The sequence below is a fragment of the Onychomys torridus genome, chromosome 20 (genome assembly GCF_903995425.1).
Source record: "Onychomys torridus chromosome 20, mOncTor1.1, whole genome shotgun sequence".
Taxonomy (NCBI): domain Eukaryota; kingdom Metazoa; phylum Chordata; class Mammalia; order Rodentia; family Cricetidae; genus Onychomys; species Onychomys torridus.
The window spans coordinates 46,178,382-46,204,043 of record NC_050462.1 but is presented as its reverse complement, the minus strand read 5'-3'; the positions used below and the strand labels follow the sequence as shown (position 1 = coordinate 46,204,043).

The window sequence follows — 25,662 nt, the reverse complement described above, 5'->3', positions numbered from 1 at the left end:
GAGGGAGGGGGGTGCCTGGAGCGAAAGCAGCGTGGGCGGAGGATGTGCGTCACGGGGAGCGTGGGCAGGGGGAGGGCGGGGGCACGAGGAAACCCGGGGCCAGCGCTGGCAGCCCAGACTCCAAAATAACCGGACGGGGGGGGGGGGGGAGTGGGGGAGGGGCCGCACACACGCGCGCACACACACGCACGCACGCAACACACCCCGAAGGGTCCGGAGCACCTCCAAGGGAGGCCGTCTAGTCGCGCCCTCCATACCAGCTCCTCCCCTACCATCTCTACTCTGTGGGGCGTTAAATGGGATGAAGACAAAAACCTAAGCTGTTGGAATCGTTCCTCCCCCATCAAGTACCCATCCCTCCACTGGAAACCGAGAGATTCCCCCACCCCCCCCCACCCCTCGCCAGTCTGGAATGAATCTGGAATGTAGAACCCGCCCCGGCCCACGCCGCCCACGCCCTGCCAGGGCAAGCCACTCGCAAGTGCGGAACAGAGGGGCGGAGCTGAGGTTTCCAACCAGAGGGACGTTGCCTCTGGCCAGTCCGCCACGCTCCCCACCACCCTTTTCCCCCAAGGCCTACACAGCCCCCGCGTGCCCAGTACCCCCCCCCCAGCCCTCCTAGCCGTGGGCGTGCGTAATGGGAACCAGATGGGGCTAGAAGAAACGGAGGGGGTTGGGCTCCTTGAAGGCGGTCCTCCACGGTGGGCTGTCTCGTAGACGACGCCCAGCCTCTCGCTCACCTTCCAGTACGCTGGCTGTCCGGAGATGTCCGGTAACACAGGACCCCAGACAAGGTAGCCGCCTTTCCCTGGCTTTGCCACCCAATCGTCCAAGCTATAAGGCCTGGTCATCAGAAAACAAGGTGCCCCGAATAGAGGAAGGCATGGCATCTCCATCCCTGCCCTACCTAGCCAACCCCGACGTGCCTAGTCGACGCTCGAGTAAGTTGTAGCTTCCAGTATAACCCACCTACTTCAACTTCCACAACTAGATGCAGGGACGGAGGGAGGGAGGCGACCAGGGTTTCTGAGGGCCGCCCCTTCAAATTTTTACAACTTTTAGGGCCAGAGAAGGGTGCTGAGGCTCCGTAGGGATGCCTGCGCAGCCCGGCGCTCACAAGTTTAACCCTAAGCGTACAATCCAGGGGAGCCGCGCAGGAGGAACCGCGCAGCCGAATGAGCCTTCGCCAACTTTCCACCGCTCACTTCTAGCATTCAAACGAGCGGCTCGGCGCGGCCGGAGCGCGTGGGCAACGGGCGTCCGCGTTGTTGTTTAGACGCGTGTGCACGTACGTGCGCTCCTGGGTCTTTGTATACTTGTGCGTGGTTGTGAAACCGCGCTCTCGGCTCACAGGGGTAGGAGTGGTGCAGGGAGTAGGAATGTAGCCGGCGGGGTGCTCACGTGGGTACGTGGGCGCGGAGAGGGCCGGCTGTGCATCCGGCGTGGGCGGCGCGGAGCGACCTGCCCCGCCCGTTGGGTCCCCAAGCTCCCCCCCCCTCCGCTCCACAGCCCAGCCTCGGTCACCTCGGTCCCCAACTTGGCGCCCGACTCTTGAGTCCCCGCCTCCGCCTCCTACTCCACACCTCCTCCCCACCCTCAAGTCTCCTCCCTTCAGTCTCGGCAGCGGCCTCTCGGAGGCCCAGAGGCCTCGGCTCCCACCCCCCCCCCCCGCCTCCGGTCCCAGCCCCCGGTTCTGCCCACGCCCTCCTCCCGCCAGCCCGGCAGCCAGCGCAGCGCCCGGCCTCGCTCCCCGTGCGTCCTGCGGGGGAGGAGGCGCGGAGAGGCGGCAAGCGCAGCCGGGGAGGTGGGGGCAGAGGCACACACAGAGGCGCAGGAGGCTCGGAGAGAGGAGACGCGGAGGGAGGGACGGAGCCTGGACAGCGGTGGACCGGGGACGCGCGCGCCCGGCAAAGCGCAGCGGGCAGCAGGCGCCGGGAACGGAGAGGGGAGGCACGGGGGATCCCTGGCCGTCCATGCACAGAGCACCCTCTCCCACAGCGGAGCAGCCACCTGGCAGAGGGGATAACACTCGCCGGACCCCGCAGCCCAGACTCAAGTTAGTGAGCAAAAGGAGGTGTCGGGGAGTGGAGATGGGTGGAGCTGGACTCGGGAATGGGGTCCGGAGGGTGGAGGTCGAAAAGAGGACGTGAAGAAGCGGCACGGGGGTGGGAGGTGGAGACTGATGGGAAAAGGGGTGAGTGTTCAAATTAGGGGACCTTGGGAGCAAACAAAGACCCGATGGACCTGGAAACTATAGAGGACTGCCTCATTTTCCATTCCATACGTGCTCAGTGGGCATGACCTGGCACGGGAGCCCCCTACGATGTCCCCAAGCGCCAGAGGGGAGCTCCAGACCTTGATCTGACAACAGTGGGGGCGCTTAGCTGGCTTAGTGTGTCGCTAGAAGGGAGCGCAGCACCCCTAGGTCCGGGAGAAGGTGGTTTGTTTGGGGGGTGTGCTTCAGGCGTGCCTTCTCATTAAGTGACCACGGCGGAGGGAGGGGATAGTCCCCGTGTGCAGCCCCTTCGCCAAGAGGCCTTCAGCTGCTCCCGCACTCCCTTCAGAAGATCGGGGTGGGAAACGAGGGAGAAGAGAGTAGGCGGGAGCCCCCAGGCGGTTTTCGCCCACAGACGCTGCCGCTGTAGGAGTGTGTGGGAAGAACGGCCCCAGAGCAGAACAATCGAGGCTTCCCTCCCCCATTGCCTGAGAAGAAGAGAGGGGCTTGCTGAATAGTGGGAAGGGCCACACAAAGGGAGGGGAGCCACTGACGGGTCCTGGGCAGCCTGGAGAGTTGGGACGGATGCTAGGAGGCTGCAGTAACTTGTAATCCCAGAAACGGAGGGCCGAGGGGAGAGGCCACACCCCTCCCTCTCAGCTACCCGAGCAAGGAGTAGAGCCCCTGGTTTGCTAAGTTAACTTTAATGTGGGATGTTGCATTTAAGTAATGTTGAGGCTGCTGAGTGTTCAGGGGGAGAAGTAAGGACTGTAATTTGGGGGAAGATGGGTCTAGCCATTTCAGGGAAATGCTAGTGGGCCTCAGTGTTCAAGACTGTGCTGCCCCAGACCAGAAAGATCAAAGAGAAAGATGAGGTAAGGGTTTTCCGGAGAGCTGGAGATAGGGCACTGGCTTTCGGTGCTTCTGGCTAGTCTGGGAGGCATGGGCATGGCCATACCTCTGAGCAGTGCTCAGTTCTCAGTGTGCTCAGCCTTGGGCACTGGGCAGAGAAAGCATTCAAAGGAGAGCAGGCATGAGGAGGAGGCAGGCAAGAGAGGACAATTGTTAGTGTGGGTTGGTACCCAGCAGGGACACTTACACTCACTGCCTCTCTCCTGCCCTTCCTTCTCAGGGCAAGTGCCCCAGCCATGGCACTGCCTCGAACACTGGGTGAGCTGCAGCTGTATCGGGTCCTGCAGCGTGCCAACCTCCTTTCCTACTACGAGACCTTCATCCAGCAGGGAGGGGACGATGTGCAGCAGCTGTGTGAAGCGGGTGAGGAGGAGTTCCTGGAAATCATGGCACTGGTGGGCATGGCCACCAAACCACTCCACGTCCGACGTCTGCAGAAGGCTCTGAGAGAATGGGCCACCAACCCAGGGCTCTTCAGCCAGCCTGTGCCTGCTGTCCCTGTCTCCAGCATCCCGCTTTTCAAGATCTCTGAGACGGCGGGTACTCGGAAAGGGAGCATGAGCAACGGGCATGGGAGCCCAGGAGAAAAGGCTGGCAGTACCCGAAGTTTTAGCCCCAAGAGTCCCCTTGAACTTGGAGAGAAGCTGTCGCCACTTCCTGGAGGACCTGGGGCAGGGGATCCCCGGATCTGGCCAGGCCAGAGCACTCCAGAATCTGATGTTGGAGCAGGAGGAGAAGAGGAGGCTGGGTCACCCCCTTTCTCTCCACCCGCAGGGGGAGGAGTCCCCGAGGGGACTGTGGCTGGGGGGATGGCCTCAGGTGGGACTGGGGGTGGTCCAGACCGCCTGGAACCAGAGATGGTACGGATGGTGGTGGAGAGTGTGGAGAGGATCTTCCGGAGTTTCCCCAGGGGTGATGCTGGGGAGGTCACCTCCCTGCTCAAGCTGAATAAGAAGTTGGCACGGAGTGTGGGCCACATCTTTGAGATGGATGATAACGACAGCCAGAAAGAAGAGGAGATCCGAAAGTACAGCATCATCTACGGCCGCTTGGATTCCAAAAGACGGGAGGGCAAGCAGCTCAGTTTGCATGAGGTGAGGGCCTGGGTCCTCAGGACTGCCCTTCACTCCAGGGGTGCAGTCCAGTCGCCTCTGAGAATTCTCGCATTCTCAAGCTCTGTATCATGGTCCCCTTGGCCGCCCAAGTTCCCCACACACCGGGCCCCAGATGCTGCTTTACCTCCATCAGCTGAAGCGGAAACACACCCAACTGCTCAGCTCTGTGAGGCTGAAGCCCCCAAATAGAGGCGGCCCTAGTCAGGATGCTGAGTCCCTTCTCTAGCCTCAGGAAGCCTAGGTTTGGTTTAAAACAAGCATCCTTGGGATGGGCCTCCTTTGGCGGTGAGGGGGTGAAACGGGAATCACAGGGGTTCACGCTGGCTACCTTCTCGCCACAGCTGACCATCAACGAGGCTGCAGCCCAGTTCTGCATGAGGGACAACACGCTTCTACTTCGGAGGGTAGAACTCTTCTCCCTGTCACGCCAAGTAGCCCGAGAGAGCACCTATCTTTCCTCCTTGAAGGGATCCAGGTGAGACCCGCTTTCCCTGGGCCGCCTTTGGTTGGAATCCTGCCAAGGATTCGGATGTCTCCCTACCTGCAGCTCAGGCAACTCTAGGCTTGCCTCCCACCCACCTGCATGGCTTCCTCACGCCAAGTCAGCCTGTGTGAGGCCTGCTCCTTACTCCCAACCCCCCCCACAATAATGACCGGACTGAAGATTCCTATCAACCAGTAGCTTTGTGGAGTTTTTAAGTAATGCATGTTTCCTGACCAGATTGTGTGCCCGGTGCATTCTGGGGCCCTCCCTAATCCCGCCTTCCTTATTCTCTTAGGCTCCACTCGGAAGAATTATTAGGCCCACCACTGAAGAAACTGAAACAAGAGGTATAGTTTTGGGGGTGTGGAGGGCAGGGAAGGACAGCCTACCCCAACCACAGCCTTGCTAAGATCTCATTTCCTAATTTTGGGTATCCACAGGTTGGGGAACAGAGTCATACTGAAATCCAGCAGCCTCCCCCAGGCCCTGAGTCCTATGCACCCCCATACCGCCCCAGCCTAGAGGAGGACAGCGCCAGTCTGTCTGGAGAGAGCCTAGATGGCCACTTGCAGGGTGAGTGCATTACAAGTCCTTCTTTGGGAGGAGGTGGGAGTGGGTGGGTGGGTTGCAGGATTGAGCCGGGAGTCCACTGCCTGGTGGAACAGGGCTGGGAGGTCTGGCTGGATGGGGGCAGGAGAACCTATTGGGAATGAGTTGTTGGTTGAGGGTGGGTACCGTTGGCGGCAGCCCCTGACCTGACCAGTGCCCATGCCCACAGCTGTGGGGTCGTGCCCAAGGCTGACGCCGCCCCCTGCTGACCTGCCCCTGGCATTGCCAGCGCATGGGCTATGGAGCCGCCACATCCTGCAGCAGACATTGATGGATGAGGGGCTGCGGCTTGCCCGCCTCGTCTCCCACGACCGCGTGGGCCGCCTCAGCCCCTGTGTGCCTGCGAAGCCGCCTCTCGAAGGTGAGGCAGCCGGCAGTGCTGTCCCGAGGCACCCACCCCAGCTACTCAGGCCCACACAAGGGTCCCCGTGTTCCAGGACCAGAGGGGAGGGAGAGGGATACCATAGCCGGTCCGAACAGTAGAAGGGAGCCCCGCTAGCCAGACCTGGAGTGGGGCAAGCTACCACTGGACGGTTTCCACTGGGGAGGGTCTGACCCAGGTGGGGATCTTTGACGAGGAGCAAGAACAGAATAAGGGGCGGACAGTAGAGTCAGCAGTAAGGGAAGCCTGGCTAGGGCTGCCTAATGCAGGGGGGGGGGGGGAGTCGCGGGGAGTTGCGGGGATAGGGTTCCCCAGCTTGGAAGCCAAGGAGCCCAAAGCTGGGCGCTTTGTGTGTGGCTAGGAAAGGAGTGGGCCGGCAGAGGGCCGCGCAGCCGCTGGGCTGAGTGTGACGCAGTAGACAAAGCCACCAACCCTGGCTTGGTATTTTTAAACTGTGCGTGGGTGGGGAGTGGGGGCGGGGACTGGAGGGGGTGCTTTTCTTGTGGGAGAAGCTGGGAGCCTAGCTTCCTGTGTTTCCCCTGATTTGGCTACCAAAACCTGGAGGGAAGGGGTTATTTTGTAGGGTGGGTGAGGCCTGGGAGGGGGCCAGAGATGAGTGGGGGCGCTGAGCCTGGGGAGGGGGGAGGGGGAGAGGTCAGAGCCAAGCCGCCCCCGCAGCTCCTGACAGAACCAGAAATTCCAGCAGAGCAGAGGCGGGCGAGACAGAAGAGAGAGACACACAGAGACAGAGAGCTACACACAACCAAAATAAGAGGGGGAGCCACATGCACTTGGGCACGGAACCCCCATACACACTCAGCGGGCAGGAGGCAGTAATGGAGTAAATGGGGTAAACGCAGCGGTCTTCGCGTTTTTTCTGTGCCTGGCCTCGCTCAGCCTCCGTCCCTGTCTCCTAACCGACACCTTTTTTTTCCCCCTACAGAATTCGAGGAAGGCTTGCTGGACCGATGCCCGGCCCCAGGACCTCATCCCGCCCTGGTGGAGGGTCGCAGGAGCAGTGTCAAAGTGGAGGCCGAGGCCAGCCGGCAGTGAAAAGTGGGAATGTCTCAGACCCAGGACCCAGGCTTCTGGCTCACTTAGACCCCCCACGTTCTCCGTCTTTGAACTCTATAGTCACCACCCCAGAAGGATCCTTCTGCCCCTCTGCCACCCATCTGCCCCATGGGCACAGAACTATGGGGCTTCAAGCAATAACAAGCAGGGGCTTGGCCAGAGGGCATAGGAGGGTGCAAGGTGCGCCCTCGCCCGGCCCAGGGGCGCGGACTTTGCCTCCAGCCTGCTGGGGCTCTCCCTCCCCTCACCACACACACCCATTCTCCAGGTGTTCACCAGTGGTAGGAGCCGCTGGAGTCAGCTCGGACGGATGTGTGGAAGGAACTTCCTGGAAAGGCCTACCCACTGAAGATGGCACCGTTTGCCCTGAGACTTGGGGGGCCTGGGAAAACTGGGTCTCCCCTCCCCGGTTGTTTTGTTTTGTTTTGTGCTTCTAGGTCGTTTCTTTAACAAGTGCTGCGGTTTGCCCGCCCATTCTCACCCCCTGGCAGTTCATCCTTGTACTGTGTGTGAGGGTTCCCCAGTCCCCTTCACCAGCCCCTTAGAGGCCTGGGTTGGACCCTGGGTCTCCTCAGGCCAGCAGGGCTGCAGCACCTGTCCAACACTTAGAGTGTCTTTCTTTTCAGATTGTGTACAGTAGATTATTTATTTTGTTATTTTGGAATAAAATTTATTTTATGGCTTAGGATCCATGACCCTCCCCCCTTGTCCCCCCAGTGAGGGCAAAGGGAGTGCATGAGACCTGGAGAGTGGAGAGAAGCCGGCAGTGGACAGAAAATTACAAGAGAGACTAGTTGGGGGCCCCCAACGCCCAGGGTGGTACACAGCGAGGACCCCTGCTCGGTCCTCAGGCCCTAGGAAAGGGGGAAAGCATTGAGTCACCAAGGCTATGGCTATATGCACACGCCACAGCCACATAGTTACACCCCACATGGCATCCGGTTACCCTTAACGCCGTCCCAGCTTTTCAAATACACGTTGTCGCACAGGCAGAAGCAGAGATACATGTTCTGTGTGGTCATAGAGTGAATGTGTGACAGCTACAGGTTAACATGTCTCAGGTAAATGTTGGCACAACTACACACAAAGCTCTTGGGATGCATAGTCTGGACTGTCACAGAGCCTCTTGACGGCAAGATTTTGGAGGGACTTGGTTTTTCAATCTAGGCAAAATCCACACCAGTAACCATATACCTACACCCCCTTTTACCTCCCACCCAGGGTCTCCCGAACCCCTGCTTCAATGCTCTAGGGCTACGCCCTCTATCCGTGGCATGGTATCTTACGTGTTTCTGCATGTGTGTCCCAGGCCCTGCCTCAACACAGGAGCCCTTGGCGCCCTAACCAGTGCTTGCCTAGTCCCTTCTTGCTCAGCATGTTCTGGTCCTCTGTGTGTGTGTGTGTATGTGCGTGCTGTGACGCCGGCACGCAGGTGCCGATTATCACATTGGAGCCTGAACATCCTTGTACCCCTGTGCTGGAAAAGGGGCCCTGATGTGGTAGGAAGGACGGAGGGCAGTGGTTCCATTCGCCCAGCAGTTCTTTCCTCCTGACCAAGAAACAGCTGGAGATGGGAGGCACCCGCCTGTGCAGGTGTCCAGAGCAGGTCCATAGAGACAGAAGAGGCTCTGTGTCTGGGGCTTCGCCAGCTGGGATCACCAACTGGGGTTGGTCCTTAGGTCCAGGTGGGACATTGAGATCCCGGATTGCCCATAAGGAGATGGTTGTAGGAGGGACTGGGCCCCCAAGGCCCCTCCTCCTGCCTCCCCTTGGCCCTCCAGGAGCAGCTTGTTGAGGTCCTGTTCAGTGGGAGGCAGTAGGGGAGCATACATGTCTTCGCCAACCCTGCAAGGAGGAGAGAAGAGTAGTGGAGCAGACGTGGCACCCAGACTCCCAGTCCTCACTCCCAGGCTCCTACTCACCAGGGGCCCTGGGGGAAACCTCCCACAGGCTGAGCTAGGCAGCTGTCTTCTGCCATGGTCACGTCGGAGCAGAGCAGGGGTTCGGGGCTGGACACGGCATGCTCCTGAGGCTGGCACTGCAGCAGGTTCCTGCCGGGGGTCAGGAGAGAACGTTAGGGAGGGGTTGGCAAGGGAGGAATGGAGAGGGTGGGGTCAGGAGGGGGTTTGTCACTTACTGGGGGTGAGGCTGGTCAAAGTGTAGGTTCATCGGGCTCATGTTGGGGGGCATTTGCAGGTGAGGCCTGGAAGCAGGCAGAGAGAGAGTAGTGCCAATCAACACCCGTGAGTCAGGAAACAAGCTGACAGGCCTTATCTTGACTTAGCATTTCACTGACCAGCATTCCCTCAGCAAGCCATTCCTAGGCTCCTAGATCAGATTTCTCCCCTGAAAAATGGTGTGTGTGTGTGTGTGTGTGTGTGTGTGTGTGTGTGTGTGTGTGTCTCCAATTTCCAATGTTACTTCACACAGGGTTTCTCTATGTTGCCCTGGCTGTCCTGGAACTCACTCTGTAGAAATGGCTGGCTTCAATCTCAGAGAACCACCTGCCTCTACCGCCCAGTGCTGGGATTAAAGACATGTGCCATTGCCACCCGGCATGCCCAATGTCTCTTTAGACTGAACCATGGTTCTGTTTCCTAGGCCCACTCCACATCAACTCCCAGGAAGACAGGAAAGCCCTTGACTAAGAGCTGATTAAACAACTTAATGCTACTTGGGGAAGGAGAAGGTCTAGGCCATTTCAAGGGTAATAAAGATTAACAAACAAAAATCATCACAACTGCTGGGAGGCAGCTCCGTGGTAGAGCACACGCTCAGCACGTGTGCAGTGCATTCCCTCAGCAGCAGGGAATGTCATTATCGTTTCCCCTTGGCAATCCGCATCTAAGGCATCACTCCCGTAAACACACAGGGCTCCGCCTGTGCTGCTGTTCCCACACAGGCCCCACTACCCACTGTGATCAGATGCTGCCCCACCTCATCCTCCACAGGCTCTGACTTACTCCGGAAAGGTTGGAAGTATGTTGATTGGCTCTTCTAGAGGGAGGCTTTGAAATGAGTGGATGGGATGAGGCTGTGGAGGGTACCTGAGGAAAGAAGGCAGACTCTGACGCAAGCCCTTTCCCCAACAACCCCACGCCCCGTCTCTCCTCTGAAAGGCCTGTTGGCATGTGCCAGCCCCCTCCTTGTCTCTCTACCTCCTTACCCCATATCTGAGCCGAGCTGCACAGAGGCATCAGTGGCCATTCCAAGATCATAAGGTGGCACCATGGCAGGCATCTGGGGCTCCGGAGTAGGAAGAGGCTGGTCCCTGAAAGACAGAAGAAGCACGTGTGACCGACAAAGGCCACTCCTTCCTACAGATAAGTACCAGCCCCCAGTCTCCACCCACCATCCACACCATGGCACTCACCTTTCCACAGTCATCTTGATAGCAGTTGAGACGTAACCCCTCCCGTCCTTCCCCATCTGCTCAGCTGTGGTGGGGAGGGAAGGAGAGCTGGGGTGTATCCCACTCCCAAGGAGGTGGGAAGGGGAAGGCTGATGGGCGGGTGGGGGCGGGGCCACACAGATGGGAGGGAGACAAGGATGACCCAGGCAACAGGGAGGAAGCGGGTGACTGGAGGAACCAGAACTGCCTGCTCACGCTTATAGTGGTTCCGGAAAGCCTCATCCTTGGGTTTCTTGGGGTAGAGGTTCTTCAGCTGAGCAAGATCCCGGATTCGGTCCCCCAGTGAGCGAATGGACAGGTCTTTAGCAGAAAATGGCTGGATGTTCTCTATCTGTGAGGAGCCTACAAGAGGGATGAGACCCTAAGGTCTCCTCTGTCCAAACTTCTCTTCCCCCAGACTCACACAAGACCCATTCTCTATCCACCACGGCATGTGAGAGAAGCCTGGGGCGGAAGCCTTGCATGAAGGAGACTTGTTCATGCCCATTGCCATGGGAGTTGAAAGTGAGACCATAGGAGGAAGGCAAGAAGTCAGACCTAAAGAAGAACTTCCTAAAGATCAGGCAGACATCAAGGATAGCCAGGACATTTCCTTCCCTAGAGACCCAAGAGAACACAGCATGGAGTCAGAGGGGCTGGCTGTGGTGACTCACCATCCTGACCCCGGATGACATGGGCAATGGTGATGCCCCCAATCTCAGAGTCGCTAAAGCGGAGGAGGAAAGTCCCATCTGGCTCGTTGAGGAGAAGGCTTGTGACGTACTGTTTGCTAATAAAGCCGATGATCAGCCTGGGCAGAGTGAAGGAGGAGACATGGATGTGGACACTGGATGCAGAGAGGGAACCATGGGTACAGATGCGTCGCCTCCTGGGTCCAGGGACTCACCGATCTGACCAATAGCTCCGGAGACAACGTTTAGTGAGGTCTAGGACACCATCAAACCACTGCCAAAAAGTGAAGCCACGACCCAACAGGATCTCCTGAAGGGTGGAGACAAGCAGAGGTGAGTAGGGAAGGGGCCAAGCTGGAGCAGACACAGGGCTGAGAGTATGAGAGTCAATGTTTGAGGACCAAAGTGAACCTAAGGCCCATCAATGGCAGCCACTTACCTTGACCACACTGGACCTTCCTTCGGGCTTTTCTGTATATTCATTTATTTGGATATAACATAATAACCATAGCAATTAAATGAATTCTGAGAAAGGTAAGTGACTTCCCAAGGTCCAAGCTACCGCTAATGGACAGAGTGGAGATTTGAGTCAAACCGTCTAGCATGGGAGCCCCTCATAATCACTCTGCTAAAGTCTGTCCTCAGTGGGGCCTGGTAAAGGCCCGTTCCAGCAGAAGATGATTATTGCCTATCATTGTCCTGCTGTCTTGCCTATAATTGTCCTGCTGTCCTGTTCTCTTCAGTAATGCATTCTCTGGTCACGTGAGCTTCTCTCCCACTGTCCATTTTCTGTTTGTTTGTTTGAAAGTGGGAGCCAGGGGAAGAAGGCATTGTATCATGAGAGATGACTTTAGCATTGTTTTGGTGGCTGAGCATAATGACCACTCAGGGCAGAGACATAAGCTCTCCTTTCTCTGTTCTTGTAACCGATTCAATCCTGAGCCACCTCACTTTGAAGACAGGAAAATACAGTAGCTAATATGAAAAGTCAGAAATACAGGGCTCCTGTTGGGCACGGTGGCTCATGCTGGTATTTTCTGTACCTAGGCTGGAGGCTAAGGCCGAAGGAGCTTGAGGTCAAGGCTAGCCTGGGCTATACAGTGAGTCTGAGATTAGCCTGAGCTACACATCAAGACCTTAACTCAAAAGAAAGAAGAAATCTGGGTTTTCACCTGAGTTGTATCACTTGTGCTGGGACAAACTATAAGACCTCACTAAGCACAGGCTTGTCATCCTTGAAAGACTTACAAATAACACCTATCCAAAAGGGATGTCGGACGGATTAAGGTAGGTAACGTACATAAAGTGGGAAACCGTGCCTGGTACGTAGTGAGCTGTCCGCACGTGGCAGCAGTTAAGTCCCACACGGTCCTGTGTGACTTCACCCAGGTTTTGCAATAGACCATTTTTCTAATGGGTCAAAGTCATGTGTGGAGTCAGAGCTCTGTTTGCACACAATCTGACTAAATCCTGTGAATTACTGCTTTAAAAAAAAGGGGGGGGGGTTGGGGATTTAGCTCAGTGGTAGAGCACTTGCCTAGCAAGCACAAGGCCCTGGGTTTGGTCCTCAGCACACACACACAAAAAAAAAAAGAAAGAAAGAAAGAAAGAAAGGAAGAATAGGGTCCCCAGACCAAAACGGAAGGATGCCAGAGAATGTCACAGAACGGAAGTGCTTTCTCTCTGGGTCACGACATGATGGTGGCACTGTGAAAACCCTAAAAGTCTATCCCTGGGCAGAGACTAGGGAGGTCTCGAGTGTCCCAGAGGTGAAGAGCTTGGGGTAGGAAATTGAAAGAGCGGGGAAATGACCTTGTTGAACTGTGACCAAGACACACAACGGTGCTGGAAGGCCTCCATACTAAGGCTGTTGTCATTGAAGATCTTCTGGGCCAGGAAGAGGAAGTGTTCTGGTAGCAGCCCCCGGCTGGTCCCCACCTCAGCCATGAACTTGAGGTTCAGAGTTTCACACATTTTCTCCCAGGGCACTCTCTCAGCTACCACAAAAGGCACGCGGTCCTGGGTAAAAGAAGGAGAGAGAGAGAACATGGCTAGTCCTTCCTCCAGTGGCCTCCATTCTTCCAATTCCCTTTGATGCCCTTACAGCACTGTTGTCCGATTCCTCAGCAGCTGTTTGTGGTGCCATGGCATGCCAGCTGTTAGGAGCAGCATGGAAAGACGTCATCAGCCCAAAAGCAGACCCCCCAGAGAGACTTCAGTTACGCATTTGAGCATGCCTGCCACCCACCAGCTAGGACAGCACCTTGTGTTACTGCATAAGAATCCACCCGCCCCATCTCCCACTCTGAGTCTCTACTTACCACCTCAGAGAAGGCATTGTCCCACAGGATGGTGGCTTTGGCATTATTGTCTTGGTTGCCGTGGACAATGACCACCAAAGGCAGAGACAGGGCCTAAGGAGTAAAGAGAAAAGTTTATCCTCAGTGGAGTCAGAAGTGTCTCCAAGAGTGGGGTGTCACCCCAGCGCCCTGGGGAGTTGATAGTCCCCATGACATAGTTAAAGGCTGGTGGTGCATCACTGGACACTTTCTGAAGCTCAGCGGGGACGTCAGGGTAGAGAAGTCAATGCTACAAATCCAGACTCTCAGGGTAAACCTAGACACCTAGAAGCTGTGTGATGGGGGCCAACAACGGAATCCACGACCCAATGTCGTCATCTGTAAAGCGGGGCTAGTAATAGAACCTATCTTACACTGTTACCTAGAAAACGTCCTGGTTGGGTTTTTTTTGTTGACACGGGCTAGAGTCGTCTGAGAAGAGGGAGCCAGAGTTGAGAAAACGCCTCTATGAGGCTGGCCAGTAGGCAATCCTGTGGAGCATTTTCTTAATCAGTGATTAACGTCACGGGGCCTAGCTTACTGTGCGTGGAGCCACCCCTGGGCTAGCGGTCTTGGCGTATATGAGCAGGGTGAGCAAGCCATGAGGAGCAAGCCAGTAAGCAGCATTCCCCCATGGCCTCTGCTTCAGCTCCTGCCTTCAGGTTCCGGCCCTCAGTTCCTGCCTGACTTCCCACAATGATGGACATTACCTGGAAAAGTAAGGTGTAATAAACCTTACTGTTTTTGGCCATGATCTTGTGTGTGCTTGTATATCACTGGAAACAGTACCCTGTTCTATAACAAGTTCTGGGCGTATGTGTATATCCACAGGTGTGTGTGTGTGTGTGTGTGTGTGTGTGTGTGTGTGTGTGTGTGTATGTGTGTGTGTGTGTGTGTGTGTGCATAGATGTGTGTGTGTATTGTTCATCACAGTGCCCTGATCTATAACAAGTTCTGGGCGTATGTGTATGTGCACAGGTGTGTGTGTGTGTGTGTGTGTGTGTGTGTGTGTGTGTCATTCATCACAGTGCCCTGGTTTCTTCTTGTACAGAAAGCACTGGTAAGAGTCAGAGAGGTGGATGTGGTGGTTTAGGCCTACAATCTCCAGCACTCAGAGGAAGAGGCAAGATCTTGAGTTTAATGCCAGCCTGGACTACAGAAGAAGACAGACAGACAGACAGAGGAAGGAAGGAAGGAAGGAAGGAAGGAAGGAAGGAAGGAAGGAAGGAAGGAAGGAAAGAAAGAAAAGAAAGGAAGAAAGAAAAGAAAGAAAGAAAGAAAGAAAGAAAAGAAAGAAGGAGAGACAGAGAGGGAGGGAGGGAGGGAGGGAGGGAGGGAGGAAGGAAGGAAGGAAGGAAGGGGAGGGAGAAAAGGGGAGGAGAGGGGAGGGGAAGGGAGGAGAGGAGAGGGGAGGGGAAGGGAGGAGAGGAGAGGGGAGGGGAAGGGAGGGGAGGGGAGGGGAGGGGAGGGGAGGGGAGGAGAGGAGAGGGGAGGGGAAGGGAGGGGAAGGGAGGGGAGCAGTGAAATGACACAAAATGAGAAAAAGAGTTTGAGGGTCAGTAAGATGGCCCAGTAGATAGAAGTGTTTGCAGCACAAGCCTGTTGTTAGATCTCCGGAGCCCCAAGACCCCAGAACCCACATAAAAGTGGAGGGGTTGTCCTCCGATCTCCACGTGTACACTGTGACATGGACTTGCTGCCTCCCCACCCACAATAACGACGACAGTGATGTTTAAAGGAAAAGTTGAAAGCCAATGTAGACTATGCCATGAGACCCTGCCTCAAAAAAGCAAACAAAACAAAACAAAACACCTTGGTTGCTACCCAAGCCAGATCTTGTTCCTCTCAGCTCTGTCTGGCCCCGAGTATTATCCCAGAAACACGGGGTATGAGGCAGTCCTGTGGCGAGGAGGACGTGGGTCCCAGTCTGCCGCAGGGCGGGTCAGTACTCACCTGAAGCTGGATGAGGAGCTTGTTGGGGCCCAGTGTGAAGCTGGTGGAGAAAAGCACAGCACACTTCTCTTCAGTGACAGACTCTGTGCCCTTCCGCTCACAGCGCTTAATTTTCTTCAGGAGCTGCGGGGGGTGGGGGGGGGGGTGAGAGAATGAAGGTGTTGAGAGCATCCTCCCTCCGCCGCCGCCTCGGGCCTTCACAGTCTGGGGATACCCCTCCCCCTGCACCCTAAGGTCTCTCACCAGGTTCTTGAACAGGGCGGAGCAGCAGTTCCCAGGAATGCTGTTCTCCAGAGGCACGGTGTTGTTCATGATCTCTCCGGTGCTCTCCCTGCAGGAGGGGGGTCAGAGCATGAAGAGCCTCTCCTGTGGTGAGGAGCTTGAGTCCACAGGGAATGGCGCTGACCACTGCTGTCACTGGTCCTGGCTCTCCATGTCCCTACCTACGGCTGACCTACACTGCCCTGTTTGTTTGTAACTTTATTATTACTGTTGTTGTTGTATGTCCGTATGATGTGGCGGTGCATTATTCATGTTGAAGTCAAAGGATAACTTTTAGGAGTCAGTTCTCTCCTCCTACGTCTGCATAGGTTCTAGGAATCAAACTGGTGTCATCAGGCTCAGGCAGCAAGCCCCACTGGGCCATCTTGCTGGCCCCCCTATTCTTGGGTTTTTAAAAGAGGAGTCTCCGCCTTGGCCAAATCCTGATGACTCCCCTCGAAGAGAACCTTTTCCCTTCCTCTGCCGTGACCAGTCAGAGTTCAGTCTCTGAACTCCAAAGGTCTCCTTTCTTTCTTTCTTCCTTCCTTCCTTCCTTCCTTCTTTCTTTCTTGTTTTTTTAAGATTTATTTATTATGTACACAGAGGAGGGCGCCAGATCTCATCACAGATGGTTGTGAGCCACCATGTGGGTGCTGGGAATTGAACTCAGGACCTCTGGAAGAACAGTCGGTGCTCTTAACCTCTGTGCCATCTCTCCAGCCCCCCCCCCCTCACTTCTCTTAATGAAGCCGGCCTCCCGGCTCCTCTCACCCCCATCACCCACCACGCCAACCCAGGGCCAGTGGTCTCCACTTACACTCCAGCCCCAGGCCCCTGCGGCAGGCTTAGCTCTCTGGCCTGTTTCTCTGTCACCATGTCAGCCCTGACCAGTGGAGGCTTGGCTGAGGTCCCCAGGAACTGCAGACCCAGAAGGAATCGAACTCCAGCCTGGAACTTAGTTTGTGTCTTCAGAACCTGAGGAGGCTGCTTCTCTACCAGGAACGAGCTGGAGGATGGAGGAGGGGGGAGAGGGGGGAGGGGGGGAAAGAGGGGGAGGGGAAGGGGAAGAGAGGGGGAGGATGGAGGAGGAGAAGGGAGGGGGAGGGGGGAGAGGGGAAGGGGGGAGGAGGGGAGAGGGGGAGGAGAAGGGAGGGGGAGGAGGAGGGGGAGAAGGGAGGGAGAGGGGAGAGGGAAGAGGAGGAGGGGGGAGGAGAAGGGGGGGGGGGGAAGAGGGGGAGGGGGAGGAGAAGGGAGGAGGAGGGGGAGGGAGGGGGGAGAGGGGGAGAGGGGAAGGGGGAGGGAGAAAGAGGGGGAGGGGGGAGGAGGGGGAGGAGGGGGAGGGAAGAACAGGAGGAGGGGGAGGAGAGAGGAAGAGGGGGAGGGGGGAAGGGGGGGGGGGGAGGGAGAAGGGAGGGGAGGAGGGGGAGGAGGAGGAGGGGAGAAGGAGAAGGGAGGGGGAGGGGGAGGAGGGGAAGAAGGAGAAGGCACGGGGAGGAGGGAGAGGGAAGGGGGAGGAGGAGAGAGGAGTGTTAGGACCTGGGTCCCCTCTAGGTGGCCTCCTTCACTCCCTGGGGTCTGCTTACAGCCAAGCAGGGGCTTCTGGTGTATACCTGGTCACAAGGGTGCGCAGGACTTCATCCAGACGGTTTATCAGCGATGCCCTGGTCTTGGGCTCAAGGTCCCCACTGGCTGCCCCAACCTCCTGCTGCAGCTGGGAATAAATTTCCACCAGGCTTTCACACCTGGGGCCAGGTCGGGTCGTCAGGAAGCACAGAATGCTGGCTGTTCTCTTCAGCCCAACCCCAGGAGAACACAGGCTATTGTGTGAGCAGGCACGGGTGAGTAGTGAGTGTGGCTGCAAGGCACCTTGACGGACAGGGGGTTCTAGGACCTGTCTTGGCTCCTGTGAGGTGCTCCCTGTCAAGGCCTAGACTCCCTGTGGAGAGCCCAGCAGCCTCTTCCCACAGTTCTGGTGCTTTAGGGGAATATGGAAAGTGCCATCACCCAACAGACCAAATAAAAAAGAGTTTCTCAAGCCAGGCATGGTGACTAAACATTTATAAATCCAGTATTTGGGAGGCTGAGGCGGGAAGGTTGCAGTGAGTTCAAGGCCAGCCTGGGTTATGTTGTGAGTTCCAGGACATCTTACAGTGTAAGGCACTGTCTTAAAAACAAACATACAGGCTGGAGAGATGGCTCAGCAGTTAAGAGCATTGGCTGCTCTTCCAGAGGTCATGAGTTCAATTCCCAGCAACCACATGGTGACTCACAACCACCTACAGTGGAATCTGATGCCCTCTCCTGGCCTGGAGGTGTACATGTAGATAGAGCACTCATGCATAAAATAAATAAATAAATTTAATAAAAAGAAATAAGAAACAAACATACATAAGCCAGTGGTGGTGGCGCATGCCTTTAATCCCAGCACTCAGGAGGCAGAGGCAGGCAGATCTCTGTGAGTTTGAGGCCAGCCTGATCTACAGAGTGAGTTCCAGGACAACCAGAGCTATTACACAGAGAGAAACCCTGTCTCAAGAAACAAAACAAAAAACCAAAAACAAATATACAAACATACAAGCCTCCTCCTCTCTCTTGGACATGGACTTGAAGAGGAAATGATGGGAAACTCTCTATTTGTGTCTCCTTAACCGAGCTACATGTGAAGGATCTACCTGAACGCCCCCCCCCAGCACAGAACTGCAGGGACTGGCTGGCTTCTGTGAGTCTTGGCCCGCTTCAAAGCCCTCAGCCTCAGTTCCCTCTCCCTCACACCTGCAGAGACAAAGGTACCCACCCAGCACACTGCTCCTGTCCTCACCTTTTCTGCAGCCCGGAGAGGCTTTCCTCAAAGGGTGTACCATTCCCTGCCAGCTGCTGCTGCCGCTTCCAAATCTGGATCCTTTTCAGCACCAGAGCCTGGGTGGCCTCCAGGTCCGCCACAGTCCCCTGCAGCATCGTGGCCAGGTCCTAATTGCAGAAAGGAGCCTAAGCCAGGGCCACCCTTTACCTTCTCCCCATCCCCTCCCGCACCTCAGCTTGTGTCTGTCAACTCCATCCTTCCAGCCCACTTGAGACTCAATCTCCACCTCTGAGTCCATTACTCACCTCACTTGGACCGGTGCCATTGGCAGGAGTTTCTATCAGGCTGTGCAGAGACACTGAGGGCAGGGCAGAAATCAGGGGTGCCAAAAGAACAGAGGTTCACTCAAGGCAGAGGTCCAAGAAAAGATCACTTCTAAACCCTCCCCAACTCCTCTGGAATCGAGGCCTTGGACCCCACCTTGTCCGCCCTTGGTCCCTTGCTGCAGAGCATCTCGGAGAAGGCGCATCTCCCTCACTCGGTGCTGAAGCCTCCCGAGGGCTGTGGTAAACTTGAGTTCTTCCTGCTTCTGGTGGAAGGGAACCGGCAGGTGGCGGAACTGCACACAAGGAGCAGATACTGAGAGGTGAGCTGTTCCGCCTTCCTCTGAGCCCACCCCTACCCCTCCCGGAACCTCCTCAGGATGAGACCATTCTCCGGCAGAACCAGCCTCTTAGCCCTCATTCTCTCTGAAGCCTCCCCAAACTTGGTTTGGGGTTCACTCTAACCCCAGGGACTTCTTTGGGTTATCCTGGGCCTAAACTACTGAGTCTTTCCTGACTTTAAATTCTTCCTTGGTTTTCATGGCTTGGGCTCCGATCCACGGGTCCAGGAATCAAGGGATGGAAAGGGGATAGCCACACTCACTATCATTCCTAGGGACCCACTAGAAACATTGTTACTTCCTGTTCCTGCAACATTAAGCTCTGCTGGCCTAGAAATCTTGGTTCCAGACAGGGAAGCGCTCCTGCCAGGAGACATAACATTCCATTGCACAGGAAGCTCAGACTTCCTCCTGGTCACTCTGGGCTTCTGATGCCCCAAGCCAACAGGTTCAGAAAAGAGTAACAGTGTTAGCAGGGGTGACTGGTCCAGATTGCCAAGAGGAAATTGGATTGCCTCTCCACAGTGGAGGTAAGAAGGATCATGTCTGGAGTGCAGGAGGTCCTTTAGAGCGTCTCTTGATGCACTGTGCCCTGTGATTAAAATGAACAGTCTAATCCAGACAGGGTGACAAACGGCACAGACCCCTCTGGAATGAAGGGATGGGTCACTCCTTCAGGAAAAGACCCAAGACCTGCTGAAGTGCTTGCAGAGGGTGGAGGAAATACAGAATGGGTAGTAGAGGAAGGTAGTTGTAAACACCATCTAAGGGACTGGAGAGATGGTTCAGCAGTTAAGAGAACTGACTGCTCTTCCAGAGGACCTGGGTTCAGTTTCCATTACCTACATAGTGGCTGATAACTATCTGTAACTGCAGTTCCAGGGGATCTGATACCCTCACACAGACATACATGCAAGCAAAACACCAATGCGCATAAAATCAAAAGAAATAAATTATTTAAAAGAAATAAATAAGGCTGGGCAGTGGTGGTGCATGCCTTTAATCCCAGCATTCAGGAGACAGAGGCAGGTGGAGTTCAAGGGCAGCCTGGTCTACCAGCGAGCTCCAGGACAACTAGGATTACACAGAGAAACCTGTCTCGAAAAATCAAAATAGGGCTGGAGAGATGACTCAGAGGTTAAGAGCACTGGCTGCTCTCCCAGAGGTTCTGAGTTCAATTCCCAGCAACCACATGGTGGCTCACAACCATCTATAATGAGATCTGGCGCCCTCTTCTGGCCTGCAGGCAGAACACTGTATACATAATAAAAATAAATTAATCTTAAAAAAAAAAAAAGAGCACTGGCTGCTCTTTAAAAAAAAAAATTAAAATAAATAAATACCAACTCAGGCCATGTAACCAGTTGCAGAAATAAGGATTATTATTGACATGAAATTTTCTTTCTTTCTTTTTTATTTTGACATGAATTTTTCTGTTCTCATTTGTTAAGAATGTATTTGTAAGGCCAGGCAATGGTGGTGCATGCTTTTAATCCCAGCACTCGGGAGGCAGAGGCAGATGGATCTTTGTGAGTTGGAGGCCAGCCTGGGCTACAGAGTGAGTTCCAGGACAGGCACCAACACTACACAGAAAAATCCTGCCTCAAAAAACCGGAAGAAAAAAAAAAGATATATAGAGAGAATATCAACGGTTATAATATTTAAGTTTGAGATACTAAAAGAATTTCTTCAAGGGATATTGCCACCTATTTTAAATATATAATGTGTCTGTGGTTGTACATGGGACAGTTATATCATGTTAGGCATAATTATGACTTGGTTATTGTTTTCATTTGGAGATTAAGCATGGCCTAAGGAGATATGGTTGTGGGGTGGACTTGTGATGACTAGTCTTGGTTGTCATTTTGACTATATCTGGAATTAACTAAAACCCAAGTGGCTAGGTACACCTGTGAAGGATTCTCTCTCTCTCTCTGTCTCTCAGATTTTCAACATGGGGTTTCTATGTAGCTCTGGCTGTCCTGGAACTCACTCTGTAGACCAGGCTGGCCTCGAACTCAGAGATCCACCCACCTGTGCCTCCTGAGTGCTTAGATTAGTGAAGATCCACCTTTAATCTGAACCCCACCTTCTGCTGGTAGCCTACATCAAGGACATGGAAGGAGGAAGCTTGCCCTCTTTGCCTGCTCGCTCTTGATCTCACTAGCCAGTCCTTCATTGGCATTAGAGCCTACTTCTTCAGGACTCTGGTGTAAACTGAGGCCAGCTGAGACATCCAGCTTTATAGACTGAACAATTAGTGGACTCTTGGGTCTTCCATTGGTAGACAGCCATTGTTGGACTAGTTGAGTGTGTGTGTGTGAGTGTGTGTGTGTGTGTGTGTGTGTGTGTACATGTATGCATACACACACACACACACACACACACACACACACACACACACTCACATTCATTCTGTAAGTTCTGTTCCTCCAGAGAACCCTGGCTAACACAAATGGGAAGTTGGGTATCACAATACCTCTTCTATAACAGCTTTTTTCTCCCCTTGAAGTATTTGTCTGACGGTGGTCACCAGCTTCAGGGGGTCCCTTTGATAGATGCTCTGTAGAATTGAAAGTGATCAACAGTTAGCCTCACTGTTATCCACGCCCCTCCCTCCTCCCATTGCTTGCCCCCATTCATGTAGACACTGGCGGAGAGCATAACTGTAGACTGTCAAGTTTCACACATTTGCATGCTTTCAAAATCAATTTGCATGCCAGCCAGCACCGAACCACAGGAGTACCCTTTGCTTCCAACATCTCCCATCCGTTCTGGTAGCCAGTGCTGACTCCCGCTCCACCCTGACCCCACCCCAACCTTTCCCCTTCCCCTCTTGCCTCACCTCCAAGGTGCTGATGTGCTGCAAAAGGGTACTTCCTTTCCCCTGCTCTCCTGCAGAGGTCTGAAGACGCTGGACGGTGGCAGAAAGGAGGGCACTAGCCATGTTGTAGCAGAAGGCATCTGAACCAACCAGGAACTCCCTGTGGGGACATCATGGTAAGGCCGCCTCAAGCCAGGGCTTCCTTAGTGTGTCTGAGCTTCCACCCTATGGCAAGGAACCCAGTGGTTTTTTTCCCCTCCTTCCTCTCTAGACGCTTTCCTGCAGCTACCACCCATGCCTCTGCTCCCCGCTCTGCCAGCTGCAAAGAGGAGGTGCCTCTGTCCCAGCCCTACGCCCCACCAAGTCCAAGCTATTACCTACACACTAATGAGTCCTCAGTTCTGAAGTCTACCAGCAGGAAGGGCTCTAAAACAGGGCAAGATACGTAAGGGGAGACACAGGGCAGGACTCACCAGGGCTGGCTCTCCAGCCAGTCAGCCAGGAGATGCCGAAGGTGTTGGGGAAAGTCAACATAAAGCCGTTGCAGTTTTTCTGGGGACATCTTGGAAACCAGACTCCACAGAGACATGATCTGGGGTGTTCGGGGTGCCTGGGAAAGAAGACCAAGGCCATTCAAAGAAGCTCCCAAGAGACTAGCTTCTGGGGCAGCCGCGACTCTTCCCTATGGATGTTCCGGTTTTGCTGGGCCTAGAACATTCCATCTTTCCAGAGCTTCAGATTCTTTATAGTTTCTCATGGTAAAGTCCCAGAGGGTTGAGTTAGGATGTGGGGCATCACAATTCTTCCATCACAGCCTTTTTTTTCCTCTCTCATCATTTATTTGATCATACCCGCTGCCGGGGTACCTTAAGCCACAGGCTCCCTTGGCCAATGCCTGAAACAGGGCAATACCTTCAGTGGTAGCCATGGGCAAACTGAAGAAATACAGCCAGAGGGTAGGGTGATAAGAAGACGTGAGACAGAAGGGAAGAGCAGGCTCCGTGAAGACACGAGGTTCCCACTGTAGCTCAGGACCTGTTCCGGCTCCAGGGGTGAAAGGACTGTATTCTACCGATCTTTATCTCCTTATCATGAAATATGAGGGCTAAATGAATACAGCACTTTCTAGGTTTTTTTGTTTTTTGTTTTTTGTTTTTAAGATACCTGGATCCCTGGACCAATTTGTTCTTGAGCTCCTGAGCTCAAGGAATCCTTTCCTCTCAGCCTCTTACGTCCTGGGATCGCAGGTACATGCCTCCATGCCTTAGCTCTTTCTAAAATTTTGAAAGTACTAGACAATTTTAATTTCAGTGGTGCTGTGGACAAACTCGAGGCCTGTGTGTGCTAGGCAAGTGCTCTTGAATATATCAGAGGACCTCCCTAGGTAGCTTAGGCCTGGAACTCAGAGAAATGTGCCTGTTTCTGCCTCCTGGGTGCTGGGATTAAAGGCGTCTGCCATAGGATCCTCTGGTCTCTACTTCCCAAGTGCTGGGACTACTGACATGCACCACTGAACCTGACTCCAATTTTAGGGTTTTTGTAATATTTATTTATTTATTTATTATTTATACAGTATTCTGTCTGCATGTATGCTTACAAACCAGAAGAGGGCACGGATCGAATTATAGATGGTTGTGAGCCACCATGTGGTTGCTAGGAATTGAACTCAGGACCTCTGGAAGAACAGCCAGTGCTCTTAACCTCTGAGCCATCTCTCCAGCCCCTCCAATTTTAATTTTTAATCCATGTCACACTAGTGTCCAGAAAGGACACTCCAAGATGTCATTTGGATACCTGAGACCATGGATAAGGCCTGAAACATCATGTAGCATCTACTCTTGTGTCTTACATTTTCTCCCATATATATATGCAAAGTCTAATACATAAATTAGGCACATAAAGAAATTAACAACCACAATAATAAAATAAATGCAACATACTGAATAAAAGTTGTTTAAAATTCATGAATTGCCTTTTCTGGTATTTTCCATTTCGAAGTCTCAGAGTGTAGCTCACAGCAGATAACAAAACCATGGAGAGCAAAACCATAGGTAGAGGGATGCAAAGCACTGAGTGCAGACGGCAGGGAGTCCACTGGGTCTACTTCCTGTCTCCTGACCCCACATGTGTCCCTTGAAAACTTTCAAAATTCCAAGAGCCTATGAGCCAATGTGAAAGACACCGCGGTGGTTAGGTGCCAGCCTTACATCTGCAGAACTCTAAGTTCAATGCCCAGCACTGCAAAAATCTCCACGCTCGATAGGAAGATTATGGCAGAGTGGTAATGTAAACTATTTATCGTGCACTATTCCATAGATATATCATACTCAACACATTAGGTCACTGGAACCTCACAACTGTGTGTATGTGTGTGTGCACACGTGCATGTGTGTTGTTAGTGAAGAAGCCCAGGTCCTCATGCATGCTACACAAGTGCTCTATCCCTGAACCACACCCCTGTCCCCTCACAACAATTTATTTTTAGTTTTTTGTTTGTTTGGTTTTGTTTTGTTTTTTGAGACAGGGTTTCTCTATGTAGTTTTGCGCCTTTCCTGGAACTCGGTCTGGAGACCAGGCTGGCCTTGAACTCACAGAGATCGCCTGCCTCTGCCTCCCCAGTGCTGGGACTAAAGGCGTGCGCCACCACCACCCGGCTAGTTTTTTATTACTTAATTTTAATGGAAGTTTTGCCTGCATGCATGCATGTCTGACTCTGGAACTGGAGTTATAAACAGTTGTGAGTTGCCATGTATGTGTGGGAATCAAACTCAAGTTCTTTAGGAGAGCAGCCAATGCGCTTAACTGCCGAGCCATCTCTCCAGCCCTATTTTAAAGTATGAACTTATCCCATTTCCTAGATGAAGAAACTAAGGCGGGTTGGGGATTTAGCTCAGTGGTAGAGCGCTTGCCTAGCAAGCTCTCAGTCCTCAGCTCAAAAAAAAAAAAAAAAAAGCTAAGGCTCAGGAGATTATTTAACTTGGCCAAGGAGCTGATAATTGGGCTCCGAATCTCCAGAAGGATTAACCACCACACTGCGCTGTTAGGATTCCTTCTAGCTCAGAAACACAATGGCCTCAAGAAAACAGAGAGGGTAGGAAGACTGGGGAGGGAAACCGGAAGAGGGAGACCAGAGAAACAGCTGGGGTGGCCAACCTGGATTGAAGAGCCTGGAAGAGTGTGAGCAACTAGAGAGCCAACAAAATTTAAAAAAATAAATAAAGAAAGAATAAAGAAAGAGAAGGAGGCAGGAGCAGTCTGCTTTCCCAGGGGCCTCAGAGTAGGCTGGGTAGATCAGTGGTTTCCCCGGCGGGGTGGGGGGTGGGGGTGGGGGGTGGGGGTGGGGTGGGGGTGGGGGTGGGGGGTGGGGGGTGGGGGGTGGGGGTGGGGTGGGGGCTCTCAGTTCACATTTCTCATAGTGCCATCTCAGAGAGGAAGAGGAGGAGGAAGATGGACGGAAACTCCCTGGGTGTCCCCAAGTCCTCCCGCTTTCTGAGCCTCTCAACTCCCCGAGGGCTCCCAGCTGGAAGAAAAAGAGGCCCCCTTCTCAGGACATTGCTACCCCTAACCATCCTGCCTCTCTCTCTCTCTCTGTGCTCTTCCTCCCAGCGCCCTCACCCCTGCTCAGGGTCCTCCACCAGACTTTTTTTGCTCTAAAACGGTCTACTCCGGTGGGTGGGGCATCCTGAGGAGTCACATCCAGTTTATTTTCAAATTCAAGGGAGAATTCTATCCTGTCTTCCTCCCAGTCTCTAGAGTGCTCAGATTCCAGACCTTTGGCCCAATCCTTAGCCTGCTGGGGACTGGGGACCTCCAAGCCACAGGCAGCTCCCATTTCCTCTAAATCCCCTTGCAGATTGACTCAAGTCCCATCCTGTCCCTCCCCAGACACCACGAAGCCCTAAGTCTCCCCTGCGCACCTGCTAACGGTGCTGGGTCTATAGGTCGGG

The 25,662-nt window shown here is 54.1% G+C and overlaps 2 protein-coding genes across 3 annotated transcripts in view; one reads left to right on the top strand and one right to left on the bottom strand.

The window, feature by feature from the left end:
- The first annotated feature begins 746 nt into the window (after positions 1-746).
- Positions 747-7,479, top strand: Nab2 (NGFI-A binding protein 2). 2 transcript variants are annotated; one of them, XM_036169832.1, is made up of 7 exons: positions 747-2,056; positions 3,348-4,221; positions 4,584-4,717; positions 5,022-5,073; positions 5,167-5,299; positions 5,505-5,696; positions 6,661-7,479. In XM_036169832.1, the coding sequence occupies exons 1-7, from the start codon at positions 1,974-1,976 to the stop codon at positions 6,768-6,770; spliced, it is 1,578 nt and encodes a 525-aa protein (XP_036025725.1). In that variant the 5' UTR covers positions 747-1,973; the 3' UTR covers positions 6,771-7,479. The 2 variants fall into 2 exon arrangements, with proteins under 2 accessions (XP_036025725.1, XP_036025726.1); XM_036169833.1 differs by having other exon boundaries at positions 1,998-2,056; positions 3,457-4,221.
- Stat6 (signal transducer and activator of transcription 6) overlaps positions 7,427-25,662 on the bottom strand; it is a 19,710-nt gene continuing 1,474 nt past the window's right edge. The window contains exons 2-22 of the mRNA XM_036169830.1: positions 22,189-22,325; positions 21,737-21,875; positions 21,371-21,454; positions 18,708-18,846; positions 18,533-18,585; positions 18,246-18,394; positions 17,038-17,169; positions 16,245-16,433; positions 15,410-15,497; positions 15,167-15,289; positions 13,196-13,288; positions 12,687-12,893; positions 11,090-11,184; positions 10,857-10,993; positions 10,399-10,545; positions 10,165-10,228; positions 9,958-10,062; positions 9,755-9,838; positions 8,929-8,994; positions 8,714-8,842; positions 7,427-8,636 (exon numbers count right to left, since the gene is read on the bottom strand). Of these exons, the coding sequence (XP_036025723.1) occupies positions 8,447-8,636; positions 8,714-8,842; positions 8,929-8,994; positions 9,755-9,838; positions 9,958-10,062; positions 10,165-10,228; positions 10,399-10,545; positions 10,857-10,993; positions 11,090-11,184; positions 12,687-12,893; positions 13,196-13,288; positions 15,167-15,289; positions 15,410-15,497; positions 16,245-16,433; positions 17,038-17,169; positions 18,246-18,394; positions 18,533-18,585; positions 18,708-18,846; positions 21,371-21,454; positions 21,737-21,875; positions 22,189-22,304 (2,529 nt within the window). The 5' untranslated portion in view covers positions 22,305-22,325 and the 3' untranslated portion in view covers positions 7,427-8,446. The remainder of the gene's footprint in view (positions 8,637-8,713; positions 8,843-8,928; positions 8,995-9,754; positions 9,839-9,957; positions 10,063-10,164; positions 10,229-10,398; positions 10,546-10,856; positions 10,994-11,089; positions 11,185-12,686; positions 12,894-13,195; positions 13,289-15,166; positions 15,290-15,409; positions 15,498-16,244; positions 16,434-17,037; positions 17,170-18,245; positions 18,395-18,532; positions 18,586-18,707; positions 18,847-21,370; positions 21,455-21,736; positions 21,876-22,188; positions 22,326-25,662) is intronic.